Source organism: Pelodiscus sinensis, chromosome 1 (assembly GCF_052426305.1).
Source record: "Pelodiscus sinensis isolate ZL-2025 chromosome 1, ASM5242630v1, whole genome shotgun sequence".
NCBI lineage: Eukaryota > Metazoa > Chordata > Testudines > Trionychidae > Pelodiscus > Pelodiscus sinensis.
Window position 1 is genome coordinate 167,046,797 of NC_143052.1, and position 18,708 is coordinate 167,065,504.

An 18,708-nucleotide genomic window follows, 5' to 3' on the forward strand; every position below is an offset into this window, starting at 1 on the left:
GCAAAGGATGCTTTGGGATTACCTGCCTGGTGATCAGGTTTTTCCCCATTCTGACAATTCTGCCTCCCCACATCTTCCAGGACAGAAAACATGTAATTCCTTGATGTCATGATGTTACAACTAAAAATCACAGCACATTACTTCTCTCAGGCTTTGCCAGTGCTACAGACCTTACAGTGACATATCTGTACCACTGCAGCGGTGCTGCTGTAAGATCTCTCATGTAACATTAGTCAGTATAACTTATGTCACTCAGGAGTGTGTTTTTACATACCTGTGACTGACAAATGTTTTACCAACAAAAGTGCTAGTATACACACAGCCTTCGACATATACATATCAATCCCCTCATCGTAACAACGGACAATTCCAGATTCATGGTGGTTTAAGTTAAAAGAAGGTTTATTCAAGGGGGAAAACAGAATTATGAAATTAAAATTCATATTAAAGTTTAAGAACACATTTAAAGTTAGGCAAATAGCTTAATTTTTTTCAATGCGTGTCATCCTCTTTCTGTTTTTCAATTGTTAACTAGCAGATGACGATTAAAAAAAATTCATGCTACATACTGATTACACTTTTATACCTTTCATAAAGTGCCACCCACAAGGGCACTTGAGCAAGCCTCTTTCTGAGAGAAATGTCTATTAAGATGTTAATTGACTTACTCTTGTGGACTAAGTTGTCAAACAGCAGCAAATTTTTCACAGACGCTAATGTCACTACCATTTATCCAGCAAACACAGTTCCAAGGAAAGGGCCTGAATACAGACTATTCACAATGTGGAGTGGGGGTGGGGAGGTTAAATAAATATAATCAATAGGAACTAATAGCTAAAAAAGAGTTCCAGAAATTGGGGAAACAGGAGCCTAGGTTCTTAAGAACCACAAGGCTAGGGTGAGGTCTGGCCAAGATGGCAAAGCCTGGTCAGTGTATTGAGAAAGTGTTATAATTTGATCCATGTTACCCTTATCAGGACTAAAAATAAAAGGCCATGATTCTCCTGACTACTTAACTCTTCTCAGTTTCCTCCTGTTGTGGTGCTTCATACCCATTCCCAAAGAATGGCCCAACCACTATCACACTAACGACATGCTTCCCCCTCTACATCACACCACAATGCTCAACTAGCTTCTCCCTACAGGCAGGGTCATGTTCCCTCTCTTCTCAGCAGCAGCGGTCCCTACTGCGTGTGGTGTTTCTGGTGCCGCACAAGCTGTGGCTGGAAGCGGAAGCATTTCCCACACTGAGCACAATGGTAGGGATTCTCTCCCGTGTGGATCCTCTGGTGTTTGATCAGATTGGAGTTCCCACTGAAGCACTTCCCACACTCAGTACATTTATAGGGTTTCTCCCCGGTGTGAGTCCTGCTGTGGTTGATCAGATCAGAGCTCTGGCCAAAACTCTTCCCACACTCCATGCAAGTGTAGGGCTTGATGCCATTGTGAATCCTCTGATGCTGGATGAGGTGGGAGCGCTGGCTAAAATTTTTGCCACACTCGGGACATTTGTACGGCTTCTCTCCTGTGTGCATGCGCTGGTGTTTTATACACGTAGAGCTATCACTGAAGATCTTCCCGCACTCAGTGCATATGTAGGGCTTGTGCCCTGTGTGGATTCTCTGGTGTTTAATCAGGTTGGAGCTCTGGCTAAAGCTTTTCCCACACTCGTGACACGTGTAGGGCTTCTGGCCTGTGTGGATTCTCCGGTGCTGTATGAGATGTGAGCTCTGGCTGAAGCCTTTGCCGCACTCTGTGCATTTGAAAGGTCTCTCCCCTGTGTGCATTCTCTGATGCTGGATCAAGTGAATGCTTCGACTGAAGCCCTTCCCGCATTCAGAACATATGGTTGGTCTCTCTGATCGGGATGTTCGTGGGGGGACGATGTCCTCTCGGTGCTCCTGGAGTGGCTCACCATGAGCAGTTTCAGTTTGTTGCTTCACTAAAGGGTCCTCTGTCAGTGGCATTGCTGAATTGTGCCAACTTACATGGGCTTTTCCCAGGTGAGGACCATCTCCTTCAGATCTCAATGAAAATACTCTCTGCAGTTCCATGTTTCCAGCATCTTCCTGCTGAAGAATTTCCTCATCTCCACTGTGCTCTCCTGCCAAAGAGAAGATTATTCCAGACATGATTACTCCCTGGGAAAGGACTTGCATACGACTCGTGGGGATAGGATGAGTTCAGTTTTCATGGTGCCTGTCACCAGTCAGAGTACAGGTGAAGGTATACAATACTAACAAAAGTGAGTCAGGACAGGCAGAAACACTCTTGATATTTGGCCTGAAGATACGAGAACTGGTTTCAATGTAAGAAAACTAATTACAAAACAGAACAAGATGTCATGAGGCAGAACCATGACATCACAATAGCTATTGGAATTCCAGCTATTTTTAAACTTATCTCACTGAGTGTTCCAAGTAATTCAGCATATTCCTCACCTGTGTGGATGTATTTCAAGAGCTTGATCTCCTTGCAAGCCTGGTGAGCTGGGTCCGATAGTTCTTTGCCTTGTTCCATTTGGGAAGCCGTGTCACATTCAGGAATTGGAAAACCTGCCCACAAGAAAGAAAACATGATGGCTTATTAAATATTTAATCAATGCTTGTCGCAAAAGGGGTTTTTAATTCCAGCTTTTCTAATGGGGAGGGGAGGGAACAGAACAATTGTGTGTAAGGGTTGAGATACTGAATGATTGGGAAAGTGCGCCAAGATACCCTTTTAGGGAATAACATATCTGAAGGTAGGTGGGTTGTATTCCTGTAGGACAGGGGTGGGGAATCTATGGCCCATGGTTTGCCTTGATCAGGCCTGCAAGGCTCAAGGCTCACTCCGCCAAACTTGGCCAATGGAAGTGAAGGGGAGGGTGGGGGGAATTGATTCCATCCAGTGCATGGCTGCACAGAGCCACTGCTCATCTCTGGAGCTGTGCCAGGTAAGCGCCCCTACCTTCTACCCACTCCAGTCCAGAAACCCTACCTTCATCTCACTCTTTCACCCTTCCTCCCACTCAGATCTCCCACCCCCATCCTGCTCCTGCACCCTCCCACATGCCACATCCTCAGCCCGCTCCTGTACCCAATGACCCCACCACATCCCCAGCCCGTTCCCTGGCAGCTCCCTCCCACACACTGAACCCCTCATTTTGGCCCCACCCCAGAGAACATAAGAACGGCCATACTGGGTCAGACAAAAGGTCCATCTAGCCCAGTATCCTGTCTTTGAACAGTGACCAATGCTAGTGGTCTCAGAGGGAGTGAACAGAACAGGTAATCACCACATGATCCCTCTCCTGTTATCCATTGCCAGCCTCTAACAGAGGCTAGGGACACCACTTCTACTCATCCTGGCTAACAGCCATTGATGGTCCTGACCTCCATGAATTGTTCAAGTCCTGTTCAAGTCCTGGTCTTGACAACATCCTTTGGAAACATCCCGGTTCCACAGGTTGACTGTGCGCTGCATGAAAGAAAGCCTTTCTTTTTGTGTTAAACCTGCTACCTATGAAGTTCATTTGGCGACCCCTAGTTCTTATGTGTTGGGAACAAGTAAACTCTTGGGTGAATGCCATCTGGTCCTGGTGACTTGTAAGTTTATCAATTTGTTCCTAAACTTCCTCTAATGACACCTCAAACTGGGACAATTCCTGTGATTTGTCACCTAAAAAGAATGGCTCAGGTTTGGGAATCTCCCTAACATCCTCAGCCGTGAAGACCGAAGCAAAGAATTCATTCAGCTTCTCTGCAATGATTTTATCGTGTTTGAGTGCTCCTTTAGCATCTCAATTATCCAGGGGCCCCACTGTTTTATAGCAGGCTTCCTGCTTCTATTAAAAAAAACATTTTGCTATTACTTTGAGGTTTTGGCTAAATGTTCTTCAAATGACTTTTGTTATTATATTTTTACACTTAATTTGACAGAATTCATGCTCCTTTCTATTTTCCTTACTAGGATTTAACTTCCACTTTTTAAATTATGCCTTTTATCTCTCACTGCTTCTTCTACTTGGTTGTAAAGCCACGGTGGCACTTTTTTGGTTCTCTTACTGTGTTTTTTAATTTGGGGTATACATTTAAGTTGGGCCTCTATTATGGTGTCTTTGAAGTTTCCATGAAGCTTGCAGGGATTTTACTTTTGACACTGTGCCTTTTAATTTGTTTAACTAGCCTACTCATTTTTGTGAAATTAAATGCTACAGTGTTGGGCTGCTAAGGTGTTTTTCCCACCACAGGGAAAATTTACATTATGGCCACTATTTCCAAGCAGGCCAGTTATATTTACCTCTTGGACCAGATCCTGCACTCCAGTTAGGACTAAATTAAGAATTGTCTCTCCCCTTGTATGTTCCAAAACCAGTTGCTCCAAGAAGCAGTCATTTAAGGTATCAAAAACTTTTCTCTCTGCATCCCGTCCTGAGGTGATGTGTACCCAGTCAATGTGGGGATAGTAGAAATCCCCCACTACTGAGTTTTTTATTTTGATAGCCTGGCTAATTTCCCTTAGCATTTCATACTCACTATTGCTATCTTGGTCAGGTGGCCAGTAATAGATCCCTATGTCTATATTATTATTAGAGCATGGAATTACTACCCATAGAGAGTTGGTGCCAGTCCCAGGTAGAGGTATGTTGCAAACACAGGTAACTCCAGTAACATTTGTATGTTCACGAGTTAGAGACAAATAAATACTACCATAGATAGTCTCCCCAATAAAGACCTAAGGACAGGAGTGGGCTGCCATTTGAAAATTCTTTTATATGGGAGGAAACTGTAAACTGTAAAGGGCCTGATTCCCCTGAAGAAAGAACCCTGTGTTGAAGCAAATGAAGTCACTTCAGAGATGCTCATAAACAAAGGACTCCTTACCTAGTGAGATGAGATTCTGGTAGTTCTCCTGCATGACATCCCTTTTGAGTTCCATCAGCCCTTTGCCATGAAGCCTTGCTAGGTCTTTGGACAGCACAGCCACACAACAGAGTGCTAATGGTACCTAAAACAAGCATTCTCAGTTCAGTATTTGCTGCTCCAAAGACAATTCTACTGATAAATAGCAAGAGGGATTGAATGGAGCATGAGGGGCACAGGAACTGGGAGTTGCTGCAGAGAAGAAGAGAAGAAACGCAATGGCAAGAAAAAGAAAGGAGGGAAAACCTTAAAAGTCATACAGAAAGAAAGGTGGATAGGGTAGGAAGAAAACCAAAGGGCGAAGGGGGCGGTCCTACAGCGCACATCGACCAGCTAACGTGTTAAAACTAAAAACTGCCCTATCTATTTTTAAAAAGAATTAGCTGTCACTCTCAAATATTTCCTAGGCTCTGGTGGCACTAGAATTTTCACCTCAAGTTAACAGATTGTAATCTAGGTTCTTAATACTTTGGTAAAGATCAGTGTGTATATTTCCCAATGTTTGTTACAGACTATATATTTATTCTTTATTCTAAGCTGATGCCAAGGGAAACCAAAGCTATGAGAGAATTTCCAGACAAATCTTCAAGTCAATTTGCAATTAATTAACTGGAGGTAAGAACTCAAGGGAAGACCCCAGTGTGAACAAGTGCTTGAAAGTGATTGGTTACTGCCCCCACCTGTGCCTACTCACCCACCAACAATGGCTGGGAAAGTGGCACTGCTGACATGTTAATCGTGCATACATGCTAGCAGTATGGAAGTTTCAGATCTAACAAGCCATCAAGATGAATGGGGCAGGTAACACTCTCTGGTGTTTTTCTTCAAAACACCAGTTCCCGGGGTCATGTGATTACATGAGAATCTCGAACTTTCATTTAAAAGTTTCTAGCCCCAATGGCTACACATAAAAGCTTGAAAATGTGAAGTCTAAATGCTTAAAATGAGGGAAGTAAAAAGGATACCAAATGAAATATTTAAAAGCATAATGATTTGGGGGCGGGGGGACCTGACTACATTGCTTTCAATTAGCAATACTTCAGTCTTATCGTTTCAGGCTATGTGTTGAGCTTCACATTCTGTGACAGGCTCTTAAAAACAAGATGCACTAGAAACTTTTTAGAAGAGGAGAATTAAATTCTCCAGGAACTCAAAAGGCAGGCAGCAGCTGTCTCCATTGGATGGATGGATGGAATCATAGAATCATAGAATAATAGGACTGGAAGGGACCTCAAGAGGTCATCGAGTCCAGCCCCCCGCCCTCAAGGCAGGAGAGTGCTCTAAACTGCTCTGGGCTGCTCTGTGGCATTGTAAGCATGTGAAACAACTCTTCTAGAATACGTCTCACGCTGATATGTGAAGAATTGAAGGGGGAGATCACTGTCTATGGCCCTTATGGGTCTGAGGGTTGGTCTACATTGGGGACTTCAGCCATCAGTGATTTTTCCCAACACTGTAGTTGCATGAGAACAACCACAGACAAAACAACTATAATTTGCAATTTGTGTCAGTGCAACTAACCCCTCTTTAACCAGAAGAGACCAAGGTCTTGTGTACACTAACAGGTTACTCTGATATAGCTCTGCTACTGGTTGGCTCCAATGGCTGTAACTGCTGGGACTGCTAACAAAGATATTAATTAGGGATGGGCTACCACCACAACATTCAGGCAATATTTGTATTTAGAGGCCATATTATTGGATATTAACAACTATATATGCTTACAATGGAAATACACAAATTAAAATATAAGGTATCAGGCATGTTCCCTCCTCTTCTAATTCTGCAGGAGACTCCCAGCAGGGGCATCCATCATACTTTAACCTTAAGGGTGGGCAATGACTTTTGTTGGAGGACCATGCCAAGATTTTGGTAAATGGTCAAGAGCTGCAATTTTTTATGGAGGAGGTGTGGAGTCTGGGATGGGTGCAGAAGGGAGCTCAGGATAGGGGTGCAGGAGAGGATGTGGGGTCTGAGAGGAAGCACAGGCCTGGGAAGGGGCAATGCAAGGGTCTGGGAGGGAGTTGTGACCAGAAGGTAGGAGACTGCCTATCTCCCAGAACTGGAAGGGACCTTGAAAGGTCATTGAGTCCAGTCCCCTGCCTTCACAGCAGGACCAAGTACCATACTCCCCGACAAATTTTTGCCCCAAATGGCCTCCGCAAGGATTGAACTCACAACCCTGGGTTTAGCAGGCCAATGCTCAAACCACTGAGCAGAAGGTTTGGGTGGTGGCTTAGGACAGGGAGCTGCGGTGTGGTAGGAGGTGGGGTGCCAAGTGCCAGGTACAGGTTCCGGTTGGGAGATGTTTACCTAGACGGCTCCCTGCCAGCAGCCAAGCAAGACCCTCAGGCAGGCTCCCTGCCTGCTTCAGCCCCATGGCTCAGAGCAGCCAGCTGCTGAGCAATATGCTGCTCTGTACTGGGGAGGAAACTTCACGTGCTGCCTCCGCCTCCAGCACAATCATTGCAGCTCCCATTGGCTGATTTCCATGCAAAACACACACACACCTCACAAGGGGCAAGTGGTGACTAGAAGCACCAGGCCCCAACAGAGAGACACTTTGAGTGGGCTGAGGCTACAGCAGGCAGAGAGCTGTATGAGGGCTCTACCGGGCTGCTGGCTGGGAGCAACTTAGGAAAGCACCTCCTAGCAAGAGCCTGCATCTGGCACCTGCTGCCCTTCTATACCTCAACTCCCTGTCCTAGGTCACCATCCAAACCCTCTGCATTCCCCTTCCTCCCAGTCACAACTCCCTCCCAGACCCTGCATCCCCTTCTGCACTCCTGTTCCAGGGCAGAATCCTCTCCTGCACCCATATCCCCCCCAAACCTGCACCCCCTGCGGCATCTCAATTCCCTGTTCTTGCTCATAACCCAAACCCTCTGCACCTGGTCAGAATCCTCTCCTGCATTCATATTCCCTCATAGGCCCTCCATCCCAATTCCATGCCGTAGGTCACTTCTCACTCCTTCACCCAAACTCCTTCCCAGACCCCAATCTCTCTTCTGCACCCCAAACCCTAAGTTCCCTTCTGCACCCAACTCTATCCCATGGAAAGAATGCAGCTCTTGACCACCTACCAAAATGTTGGAGTCATCATAAATTACTGCTCACCCCTGTTTTATTGTGTGGTTGTGTCCTGAGCTAAGGGAGGGTCAGAGTAAGGTTTACATGAGGGTTACTATCCAGAAGTAATCTCTTAAATATTTACCATTCATCCTTACTTTTACTTCAGTTCTCTACCAGGAACTCTGGAGATATTTGAAATTGCTCACCATCAATGTACACACTTTATATTTGAGCCTGTAAAACTTCTTCCACTCTGATAGTTGGGAGTTTTAATAAATGTGTATATTTTACTTTTAATTCCATCCAGCGACATGTACTTTTTATGGCTGGGGCAAGGTATTTTTGGTTTACAGGGACTGCTCTAGTATGGAGTCCCATGTTTTCAGAAAGCCATTTTCTAATCCATAGGACCCTGGAATCTATTCTTGCAGCAGAACGGATAGCATAACACTTCCATTCTCCAAGCTTTGAACCCTAGGGACTACAGGGCAAGGCTTACATTCTGAGGAAGCAATCAAATCATAGTGTGTATATTTTCCCCCTGACACTGAATAATACTAACTTTCTGTTCCCACTGGAGAGATTTTTGCTGCAGGGAAGAGTATAGTTAATCCTTTAATACCAGTAGCAAGTATTACCCTTATCTGTGAGAGACAAAGTGAATAGGATAATTTTTTTTATTGGACCAGCATCTGTTGGTGAGAAAGACAAGCTTACACAGGGCACATCTAGACTACGTGTGGCTTCCGAAAGAAGATATGCAAATTCGACTCAAATGTGCATATCTTCTTCCGTTTTTTTTTCCCAGAAGAGGCTTTTCCAATATTTGGCCCATCTACATGGGGCCAAATATCAGAAAAAAACATTCTTTCAAAAGCCCCCCTTTTTCCTCCTAAAAGGAAGTTTACAGGGGGCTTTCCCCATATTTGGCCCTGTGTAGACGGGCCAAACAGCGGAAAAGCCTCTTCCGGAGAAAAAAACGAAAGAAGATATGCAAATTCAAGCTGAATTTGCATCTCTTTTTTCGGAAGCCGCGTGTAGTTTAGATGTGCCCACAGAGCTCGACTCAGGAGCAGTCAGTCTCTACTCTGCACCATTGCACCCCCTTTCCTTCTGCCCCCCCAGTACTAGCTATTAAGGGATTCAGTCTCATTTGCAGAGCATGCTGATGACTGCAGATCGGGGTAGGCAAACTTTTTGGCCTGAGGGCCACATCTTGGTATTGAAGTTGTATGGAGGCCCATGAATGCTCACAAAATTGGGGTTTGAGGTGATTGAGGGTTCTGGTTGGGGGTGCAGCTTTAGAGTAGGGGCCAGAAATGAAGAATTCAGGGTGTTGGATGGTGCTCCTGGCTGAGACTGAGGGATTCGGAGGGCCATAAAGTGCCTCTCAGCTGGGACAAAAGATTAGAGCCGGGGGGAAGGGGGAGCTCCAGCTGGGGGTGCAGGCTTTATGGTCTGACTGGGGATGAGAGGTTCAGGATGCAGGAGGGTGCTCCAGTGTGGGATGGAATGGCTTGGGGGGTGGGAGGGGAACAAGGCAGTTGGGGTGCTGGGGGGGAAGGCTCCAATTGGGGGTGCACTCTGGGGTAGGGATTAGAGGTTTGGGGTACAGGAGCATGCACCAGATTATGACTGAAGAGTATGGAGGACAGGAGGGGGATCAGGACTGGGAAAGGGGGTTGTGGCAAGTGAGTGGAGTGTCAGGGGTGCAGGATCTGAGTGGTGTTTACTTGAACTGGCTCTTGGAAACAGCGGGCTTTGGCCCCTCCAGCTCCCACACGAAGACAGACTACATGGCTCCGCGTGCTGCCTCACTTGCAGGTACTGTGCCCGGCAGCTCTCGTGGTTCCCTGCCAATGGGAGCTGCAGACTTGGGGTGGGGGTGGGGGGGTTAGTGTGTGGAGCCCCCAGGCTGCCCTTGCTTCCAGGAGCTGCGCAGAGCCACCATATGCACTGAGCAAGTCCCCAACCCTGCTCCCCAGTAGGAGCGCGTGGTCCCTATGAATAGGTCCAACAGGCCAGATGCGGCTCATGGCTCTAGATCCTTTATTTCCATACTGCCTGCAGTACTAACCTCTACAGTTTTGTAAAGGTGGAAGGCTGTAACCCAGCACGAGGCATTCCCCTCTTGTGTCAGCTGAGTGGGGACAGCGGAACATCCCATGGGTCTTATTGTGGGGGAGGGTTCCCAAGAATGCCACCTTCACTTTGGATGTGGAACTTCCCATGGCAGAAGGAGTGCAAGACGCCACAGGGGCCAGATGCTGGAGGAACGGGGTGCAAGTGGCCTGCAGGAAAGTGGTAGGGAGATGGGATGCAAGAATAAGAGGATTGTGGGGCTGTTAAAGGAAATGGGTGCTGTAATGCAGGGAGACTGCTGTATTGCAGCAGGAGAGTGGTGCATGAATGGGGGCTGCCTGGAGGAGACAAGGAAAGGGAGGCTGCCTGCTGGAGTGCTAGGGAGATAAAAACATGGAAGGGGGGTTCAAACCCCAAATCTGCAAAGATGAAGAGGACAGATGATTCCAGGGGCAGGGGGGCAAGCAATGTAAAAGTGGGCAGCTGTAAGAGGGAGTGGGGCCAGGAAGGGCTAATGACAACAGTAAAAGGGGGGCAAGAATTGAGAGTCACACCACTGGTCTGTGCTACAGAAATGGGGTGGAATCCCTGGGGAGCACCACGGAGGAAGGGAAATAAATGGAAAGGAACAGGTATTGGAAGGGGGTCAGGTGGGGAAAATTTGAGGGGTGGAGGGAGGGAAAGGTCCCTTATTTTGTCAGCTGGGTTCTGATTGGGGAACAATCAGTGGGAATTCAATCAGTACCCCGCTGAAAAAAAATGAGGGACCTTTCCCCTTCCCCACCACCCCGGTTCTGTGCACGGCGGCCAGCCTGCAGCTCTCTGTGCCTCTCTCCGAAGTCCCGTCCTGTGTTTGCTAGACGTCCCAGGGCTGGTAAGCCAGGCTCAGTGACTTTTTTTTTCCAGCGGATCTGCCACGGTTTTTGAACGCTGGCAGTCCAGCCTGGCTGCCTCATGCCCCTGCGAGCCAGCCTGGGCAGCCAATGCATGCACGCCTCCCCCGGCACGGAGCGCTGCCACAGCCCCATTTTGCCTACCTGCAAGAAAACGCAAACAGGGATCGCACAGCCGCCCGCCCCAGGCTCTCCGGCTGCTGTGCGCTGCGCTAGCCAAGCAGAGCTCAGATTGCAGCTTCCTGCTTGGGGAGGGCAAAGGACGCTTCCTGGGAGGAGCCAGGCTGCGGGGATAATATAATACCTCAGGGCTGCTGAGGGAGGGGATCTCTCCAAGGAGCCCTGCTAGGCGAGGCTTGGCTAGGGCCAGTGGTCACAGTGCACATCCCAGCATTTGTTCCCACTGCTCCATGCATGCTCCAGGGACAGGGCTGGGCTTTCCATGAGGCGAGCTGAGGCAGCTGCCTCAGGTGCCAGACTGGGGGGGGGCATCACTAGGACCCAGAGTGTAGAAAATTGTGGCTGCTGCTGGTACATATGGGGGTGTCATTTGAGCTCCCCGCCTCAGGTGTCAAAATGTTGTGGGCTGCCCCTGTCCAGGGAGCACATTCCAGAAAGTAGCGAGGGCCAAGCCTGGCAGCCATAAGTGAAGGGCTTGTGTATGGCTCAGCTAGGCTTCTACTCTGGGGTGGGGTTCAGCGGGAGGAGCACCTCTCACTGTACAGACAGCTCAGCTTGGCACATGATGTTGGCAGAAGCCATTCCTTTCCAGGCTGTGAACTTGCTGGTGTCTTACTTAAGGCCCCAGATCCTGGAGTCAAGTGACTGCACATTTCAACTTATTTATTTTAATGGAGTAAAAAGTTTCTAGTCCTCGTGATTGTGGGGGAGAGCTTGACTGTATAACCCAAATGCAGCCTAAAGGCTCGAAAATCCACAAAGAAACAACCCCCTCTTTTTTTTTTAAAGAATGCTTTTAAAGGCAATGTTATGATTTTTAAACATTTTGGGTCTAGACTGTAAATTCTGAGGCAGAGGCTTTTTGTTCCATCTTTTAAAAAAAAAGGCAGACAGTCTTCAGAAACAAGCACTTCTGAAGTTAGCCCTTGATATTTTACAGAATGCTGGGGGGCTAGGTGTTGATAGTCATCCCACACAGGGTAGCAAGAAGGTTCAATGCCCTCTATGCAATAGAGCTTTATATGTATGCAGAGTTGTTGCTATGCCAGTCCCAGGGTACTAGAGAGACAGGGTATGTCTGCACTTGCACCCTCTTTCGAGAGAGGGATGCAAATACAGCTGAGCAAAATTGCAAATGAGGTGTGGATTTGAATTTTCCGTGCTTCATTTGCATAATTGCAGACTGCCGCTATTTCGAAATACCTTATTTCGAAATAATAAACGCTGTGTAGATGCGGTTATTTCGGGAGAAAACCCTTCTTCCAAAATAACAGGTAAACCTTGTTGTATGAGGAATAAGGGTTATTTCGGAAGAGGGGTTTTCTCCCAAAGTAACTGCGTCTACACAGCATTTGTTATTTCGAAATAGGGTATTTCAAATTAGTGCCAGTCTGCAATTATGCAAATGAAGTGTGGGAAATTCAAATCCACTCCCCATTTGCAATTTCGCTCAGCTGCATTTGTATCCCTCTCTCGAAAGAGGATGCAAGTGTAGACATAACTACCTCACGCTCTCTGTGGGTATCTTTTATTATAATACAATATTATACAATATAATACAATATAATATTATATTATATACAATAGGCTGTGAATGGAATGTGACTGTTTCTCATCAAATGGAAAGGGAGGGTTGTTATAGCAGGGACAGTTATACTGCAGAATGACCCCAGGGAGGCAGCAACCAAGTGTGCCCCCACCTTCCCAACAGCCCTAGAGATCTGTGAAGTAGCTGCCACCTGGGCAGTGCAGCCCCAGCCAGCCCATGGGAGAGGTCACCGCTGCTCCAACAGCCCTGGAGAGTCCTGGCTGGGCAGCACAGCCCCTGCCACCATGGGCCAGCCCTGGGGAGCATCTGCCAGCTCCCCTCCCCTCTTTGGCTCCGTCTACACTGCATCATTTTTGCGGAAGAGGAAATGCAAATTAAGCTCTCATTAGCATTTCTTGCTCTTTCATTTGCATATTCTCTTTTCATCCTTTTTGCGGAAGAGGTTTTTGCAGAAAAAAATTCAGTGTAGACTGGGCCATTTTGTGCAACCTCCTCCTCCCCCCCCCATTGCTCAAGAACCCTTATTCCTCAAAAAATTGTTAACATAAACTATGCGGCTGACAGAAATAGAATGATTTCACAACTCCAGCTGTTGATAAGTAGTTTCTTGCTAGACAGAAAGCTCTCAAACTGAGTTTTCTTTATCCATTCAGAAGATCTGTTTCTTCATCTGGTGGACTGCACCCTGAGTAAGTTCGTGGATGACACTAAGCTAGGGGGAGAGGTAGATATGCTGGAGGGCAGGGATAGGGTCCAGAGTGACCTGGACATATTAAAGTATTGGGTCAAAAGAAATCTGATGAGGTTCAACAAGGATAAGTGTAGAATCCTGCACTTGGGATGGAAGAATCCCAAGCATTGTTACAGGTTGGAGACTGAATGGCTAAGTGGCAGTTCTGCAGAAAAGGACCTGGGGGTTACAGTGGATGAGAAGCTGGATATGAGTCAACAGTGTGTCCTTGTAGCCAAGAAGGCTAATGGCATATTAGGGTGCATTAGGAGGAGCATTGCCAGCAGATCCAGAGAAGTGATTATTCCCCTTTTTTTGTCTCTGGTGAGGCCACATCTGGAATACTGTGTCCAGTTCTGGGCCCCTCACTATAGAAAGGATGTGGACGCGTTGGAGAGGGTCCAGCGGAGGGTGACCAAAATGATTAGAGGGCTGGAGTGCATGACCTATGAGGAGAGACTGAGGGAGTTGGGTCTGTTTAGTCTGCAGAAGAGAAGAGTGAGGGGGGATTTGATAGCAGCCTTCAACTTCCTGAAGGGAGGTTCCAAAGAGGATGGAGAGAGGCTGTGCACAGTAGTGACAGATGGCAGAACAAGGAGCAATGGTCTCAAGTTACAGTGGGAGAGGTGTAGGTTGGATATTAGGAAAAACTATTTCACTAGGCGGGTGGTGACGCACTGGAATGGGTTCCCTAGGGAGGTGGTGGAATCTCCATCCCTAGAGGTGTTTAAGTCTCGGCTTGACAAAGCCCTGGCTGGGATGATTTAGTTGGGATTGGTCGTGCCTTGGGCAGGGGGCTGGACTTGATGGCCTCCTGAGGTCTCTTCTAGCCCTATGACTCTATGATATCTGGTGACAATAGGACAAGGTCTCCTTAATATTCTCGTATTAAAATATTGTAATGCAATCTACATGGAATGTATTATGTTTGTGACTTCCTGATTTTTGGCTAAAGGCTGAGGTTCTTTCAGTCTGGCTGCAGATGAAGGCTTTCAAGGTAAATACAGAAAAAAAGCCTTATCCTTACAGTGGCTTGTCTGATGTCGGCAGCTCTTGGTGGGGCTCCTCTGCCTCAGTCACACACATTATTCTGTGCCTGGCACTCCGTGCCCTGCCTCTCCTGGTCAAAGCCTTGGGCTTCCACTACCCAGGCTTCTACTTTGCTGAGCATTCCTGGGGCTAAGAGATGGGGGTTGATTTCTGGTCCTTGGATCCTGTGGCTTCTTTATTCTCTAGGCTGCATATTGCAACCCCAATTACTCCTCCCACACACCCATGTGTTTTATCTAAAGCCCTGGTTCTGCCAAACATATCTATGTCTCCTTTGGTGAGTTCATCATATTTTTAGAAGTTTTTCTAAACTTTCACAGTTGAAGTATATTGCTGTCTGCCATGCAATACTGGCATGATGTAGCATTATTCCAAATGCCTAGTATAGTGCCCTAAAGAAATCAAAGGAAAAAGTTCAGGGCAGGTAAATGATGTTCAGGAGCAAGACAGTGGTGTGGTGAATGGTTTCTTTCAGATTCCCTTAGCTTCTAGTTAAATTTCCAGCGTTTCAACAAAAAGAACAAGAGCTACTTTCAGAATGCCCCTTCACTTACCTATTCACAAGCTTTGGATGATAATAATTTGTGATATAATATGTTAAAGGATTTGGCCCCCAATTCAACTTTATACGTAGTTACTGCCTTGTAAAATGGCTTGCTTCCCCTGTGTATGTAATTAATGCTATTGGTCACAGTTTGAAGTGGTTAAAAATTTAACTCTTAACCACAATGATGATGATGAGAAAGCACTCAGTCCATTGAAGAAGCTGTCTTTATAATGTGATTCTGAGAAGTTAGCATGTTGTAAGTCACTGTAACATACTGTAGTGTATGTTTCATACTGCTTAGGCATAATAGCTAACTGTAGCCTAACCTAATCTCTTATCCTTTTACCAAGACAATGATCCTCTCTAATATTTTTACTGTGTTTCAATTACTTTCAGGAGAATGCAATGCAGTAATAGTTCACATACTGCATTGTTGACTAATTTATTAGTGTGTTTTAATACTATTTACTATAAACATGAAAATGGGACATCCTTGTATGAGTTGTTACAGTTTAAGCATCCTCATCCCATGACTTTTTTTGTAGCGACAGTGTCACGAATCATACGTAGTGTGAATGGTTGTCATGAGTGAATTAACACTAGGGATTCGTGTAGACCCCAAGTCTCTTTCGAAAGAGCTCTTTCAAAAAAGCCTCTTTCGAAAGAGATCGTCTAGACAGCCACAAGAGTTTTGAAAAAGCAGTCTGCAATCTGGATGCTCTCTTCTGAAAAAGCCCCGTTTGCATTCAAGAACACCTTTTTGTACGGATTAAAAAAAAACCACCACATTCTTTTGATTTAATTTCGAAAGAACACAATGATTGTCTAGATGCAGGTGAAGTTTTTTTCAAAAAAAGGCCACTTTTTTCAAAAAAACTCCATAGTCTAAACACTCTCCAGGTGAACTGAAGAGAGGCCATGCTAAGGTTCGACTCAGTGCCCCAGAGGATTATGGACTTACTTACAACTTTGAGAGAAAGTACTGTGTGAAAGAAAAGACTGTGTATACTGAGGACACAAAATGGTACAGAAGGAGGCAACGTTCCCAGATAAGAAGGAGTAACAAGGGAGAGACCTAGTCAAGGACATTCTATTGTTTATCACTCGTGGTGAGGCAAGCAGAATTGGGTGGTGCGAGCAGGGCACCTCAAGATTGGTCGACGTCACACTAGCAAGAAGGAGGGTATGACATTACCCCAGCCAGGCTGGGTACAACCCATGGACCTCGTCCCACCCAACTGGCCACTACCGAGGGGATATAGACCACACCATTTTGCTCCATGAGTTGGAGTCCATCAGTTTGGTATATTGGGGTGATGTGCGCATCAGACTTCTGCCTCAACCAAATTAACAAACATTACCTGTGGTTTGGCCAGCCCCAGAGGGTGAGTGGCATGTGTGAATGTGTTTGTGAGAGTGTGTGTGACAGCCTCTTCCCGACTTATGAACTGGTTACGGACCAAGCAGTTGGTCGTAACTCGGTTTGTTTGTAAGTCGGACCCTATAGAGTTACATGTGACCACGCTGTTTGTAAGTACGGATCGCGTTCTTAACTCAGGGTCTGCCATTTACGACAGCTTTGGTCATAACTGCGAATGGTCGTAAGTCGACCATTCGCAACTCGGGGACCGGCTGTACAATTGGATTAAGAATTAGGCTGCTAAAATTGGGTTAAGGATTAGATTTAGACTGTTAACTATTCCATTTAAACATTGCTTTAACCTGCCTTTTAATGTCTTTTAATTGCTAATTACTAGATTTACATATTGCTTTTAAAACTGCTCCTGAATTGCTTGCAGTAAAACTTGTTAGAGGTATATTTGGGCTACTGTGGATCTATTGTTCTGTGACGCTGATTAAATGCCTGATGTGTGGCCTGATCAACCATACAATAGCACCCTCTTGTGACAACTGTGTGAACTATGTGGCTAGTTATAGCTGGGAGGTGGGAGTGTGGGCTCCTGAGCTCTGGTGGAGCAGAGCTTAAGTAGGGGCAAATGAGAAGGAATGCTGAAGAGCAGGAGCAAGAGAAGGGGTTCATGGCCATTGGGAGGCAGGGATTGTAAACAGCAGGGTGGGTATCAGGTAGGTCATATCAACTTAAGAGCTCCTGAACTGTGAGGACCAGTCAGACAGACCCAACAGTTGGGAATCAGGCAGGCTGGGGTGAGCTGAGCAACTTGAGCAGTATGGGAGGAGCAGAAAAGTACGTCACTAATTTCGATGTTGTTCGCATTATTATTTATTTGTATTAACGTTGCTTTTAGGAGCCCCAGTTGTGGACCAGGACTCCATTGTGGCAAGACACGGTACAAAACCGAAACAAATCAAGTTTACAATCTGCATATTAGACAAGAGGCAACAGATGAAGACAGGTGGATGGGGGAGTATAAGGATGCTATGAGACAATATTGGCCATCCTGATAGGCAGTGGTGTCAGTGCACCAGGACCCTGACTGTAGTCAAAGTTCTTTGTGGGCCTAATGGCAAAGGAGAGTGTTAAAGAAAGTTTTGGAGAAGGATAATGAATTAGTTTTGAGGCTGTTTATGGGGAGCATCTGTCAAGTGTGTGAGACATTGTGGGTGAAAGCACAAAGCTGCTTGAAAATTTAACAATTCTAATCAGAAATCATAATGTTAAACATCAGCAAGATTTACTCTTGTGCCAAGATTCTAGGGGCTGCTTTAAATTACAAAATCTGGCTGAAGTTCCCCATTGAGTCTCAGGTGACTCTGTGGGGTGCAGAATTCCTCCATTTTAGAACAATTTGCAGCATCAGAGCCTAACACCATAAGTTGCTTGAATAGCAGACATGCAGGGGTGGATGAGAGTGCTGCGGGGCCCAGGGCCGCGGGGCCCCAGGCAGCAAAATTTCACAGGGCCCCCCCTTTGACACAGCGCATGTGCCGTGGTGCCAAGGCGCATGTGCGGGGCCTCGGGAAGCGCGGGGCCCGGGGCAGCCACCCTGCTCACCCTGCCCTAAATCTGCCGCTGCAGACATGTATCCTTATGTATCTAAGAAGCCACATCAGTGCTGCTTTATTACTTTACAAAACTGACATGAAAATACAAATACTAGTACTACTAACAACACAAACATGCATGCACAGACCTACTTCAGCTCCAGCTTTGTTCTTGTGCGTGTTCTCACTAGGGATGTAATAGTACAGTCCAGGGGTTCTCAAACGTTGTAATACCGTGACCCCCCTCTAAGTTGCTCGTGACCCCCTGGGGGGCCAGGACCCACAGTTTGAGAAACACAGGTATAGTTGATTAACTGATTAACCAATAAGCAAAATCTTAAAGGTTAATGCTATAGACTACATGCATTCTCCTCCCCCAGTAGATTTTTTAGCAGGCTGACCAGCAGCCTGGCTCAGTTCAGGCTTGTGCCAGGTCCGGGACCTACCCCCGCTTCGGTTCTGCATTTAAAGTGTATTAGGAGCTAGGTGAGCAGGCAGCCTGGCTCACTTCTGACTCGTGCTGGGTATAGGAGCTCAGACCCCCTCACGCCCGGGCAGGGACTGCTGCCTCTCTGATACAGAGGCAGCTGCATGGGGCGGCAGGCAGCCAGTCCACAAGGAGAGCTGGTTTTTAAACTGGATCCCTCATGGACCAGCTACCTCCTGGCACCACATGCTCCCTCCTGTCCCCAGGAGTGGGGCTGGAGCTCAGTAGCTACTGCCCCCACCCCCTGGGG

The 18,708-nt window shown here is 46.6% G+C and overlaps 1 protein-coding gene across 6 annotated transcripts; it reads right to left on the reverse strand.

Annotated features, from left to right (window-relative positions):
• Positions 1-369: 369 nt before the first annotated feature.
• LOC102454811 (uncharacterized) lies at positions 370-11,219 on the reverse strand. Of its 6 annotated transcripts, none has more exons than XM_075909213.2 (4): positions 11,096-11,219; positions 4,866-4,989; positions 2,442-2,555; positions 370-2,104 (listed from the first exon to the last, which is right to left on the reverse strand). In XM_075909213.2, the coding sequence occupies exons 2-4, from the start codon at positions 4,918-4,920 to the stop codon at positions 1,185-1,187; spliced, it is 1,089 nt and encodes a 362-aa protein (XP_075765328.2). In that variant the 5' UTR covers positions 4,921-4,989; positions 11,096-11,219; the 3' UTR covers positions 370-1,184. The 6 variants fall into 6 exon arrangements, with proteins under 6 accessions (XP_075765328.2, XP_075765325.2, XP_075765327.2 ...); XM_075909210.2 differs by having other exon boundaries at positions 3,375-4,989; positions 11,096-11,137; XM_075909212.2 differs by lacking the exon at positions 11,096-11,219 and adding an exon at positions 3,375-3,459.
• Positions 11,220-18,708: the final 7,489 nt, after the last annotated feature.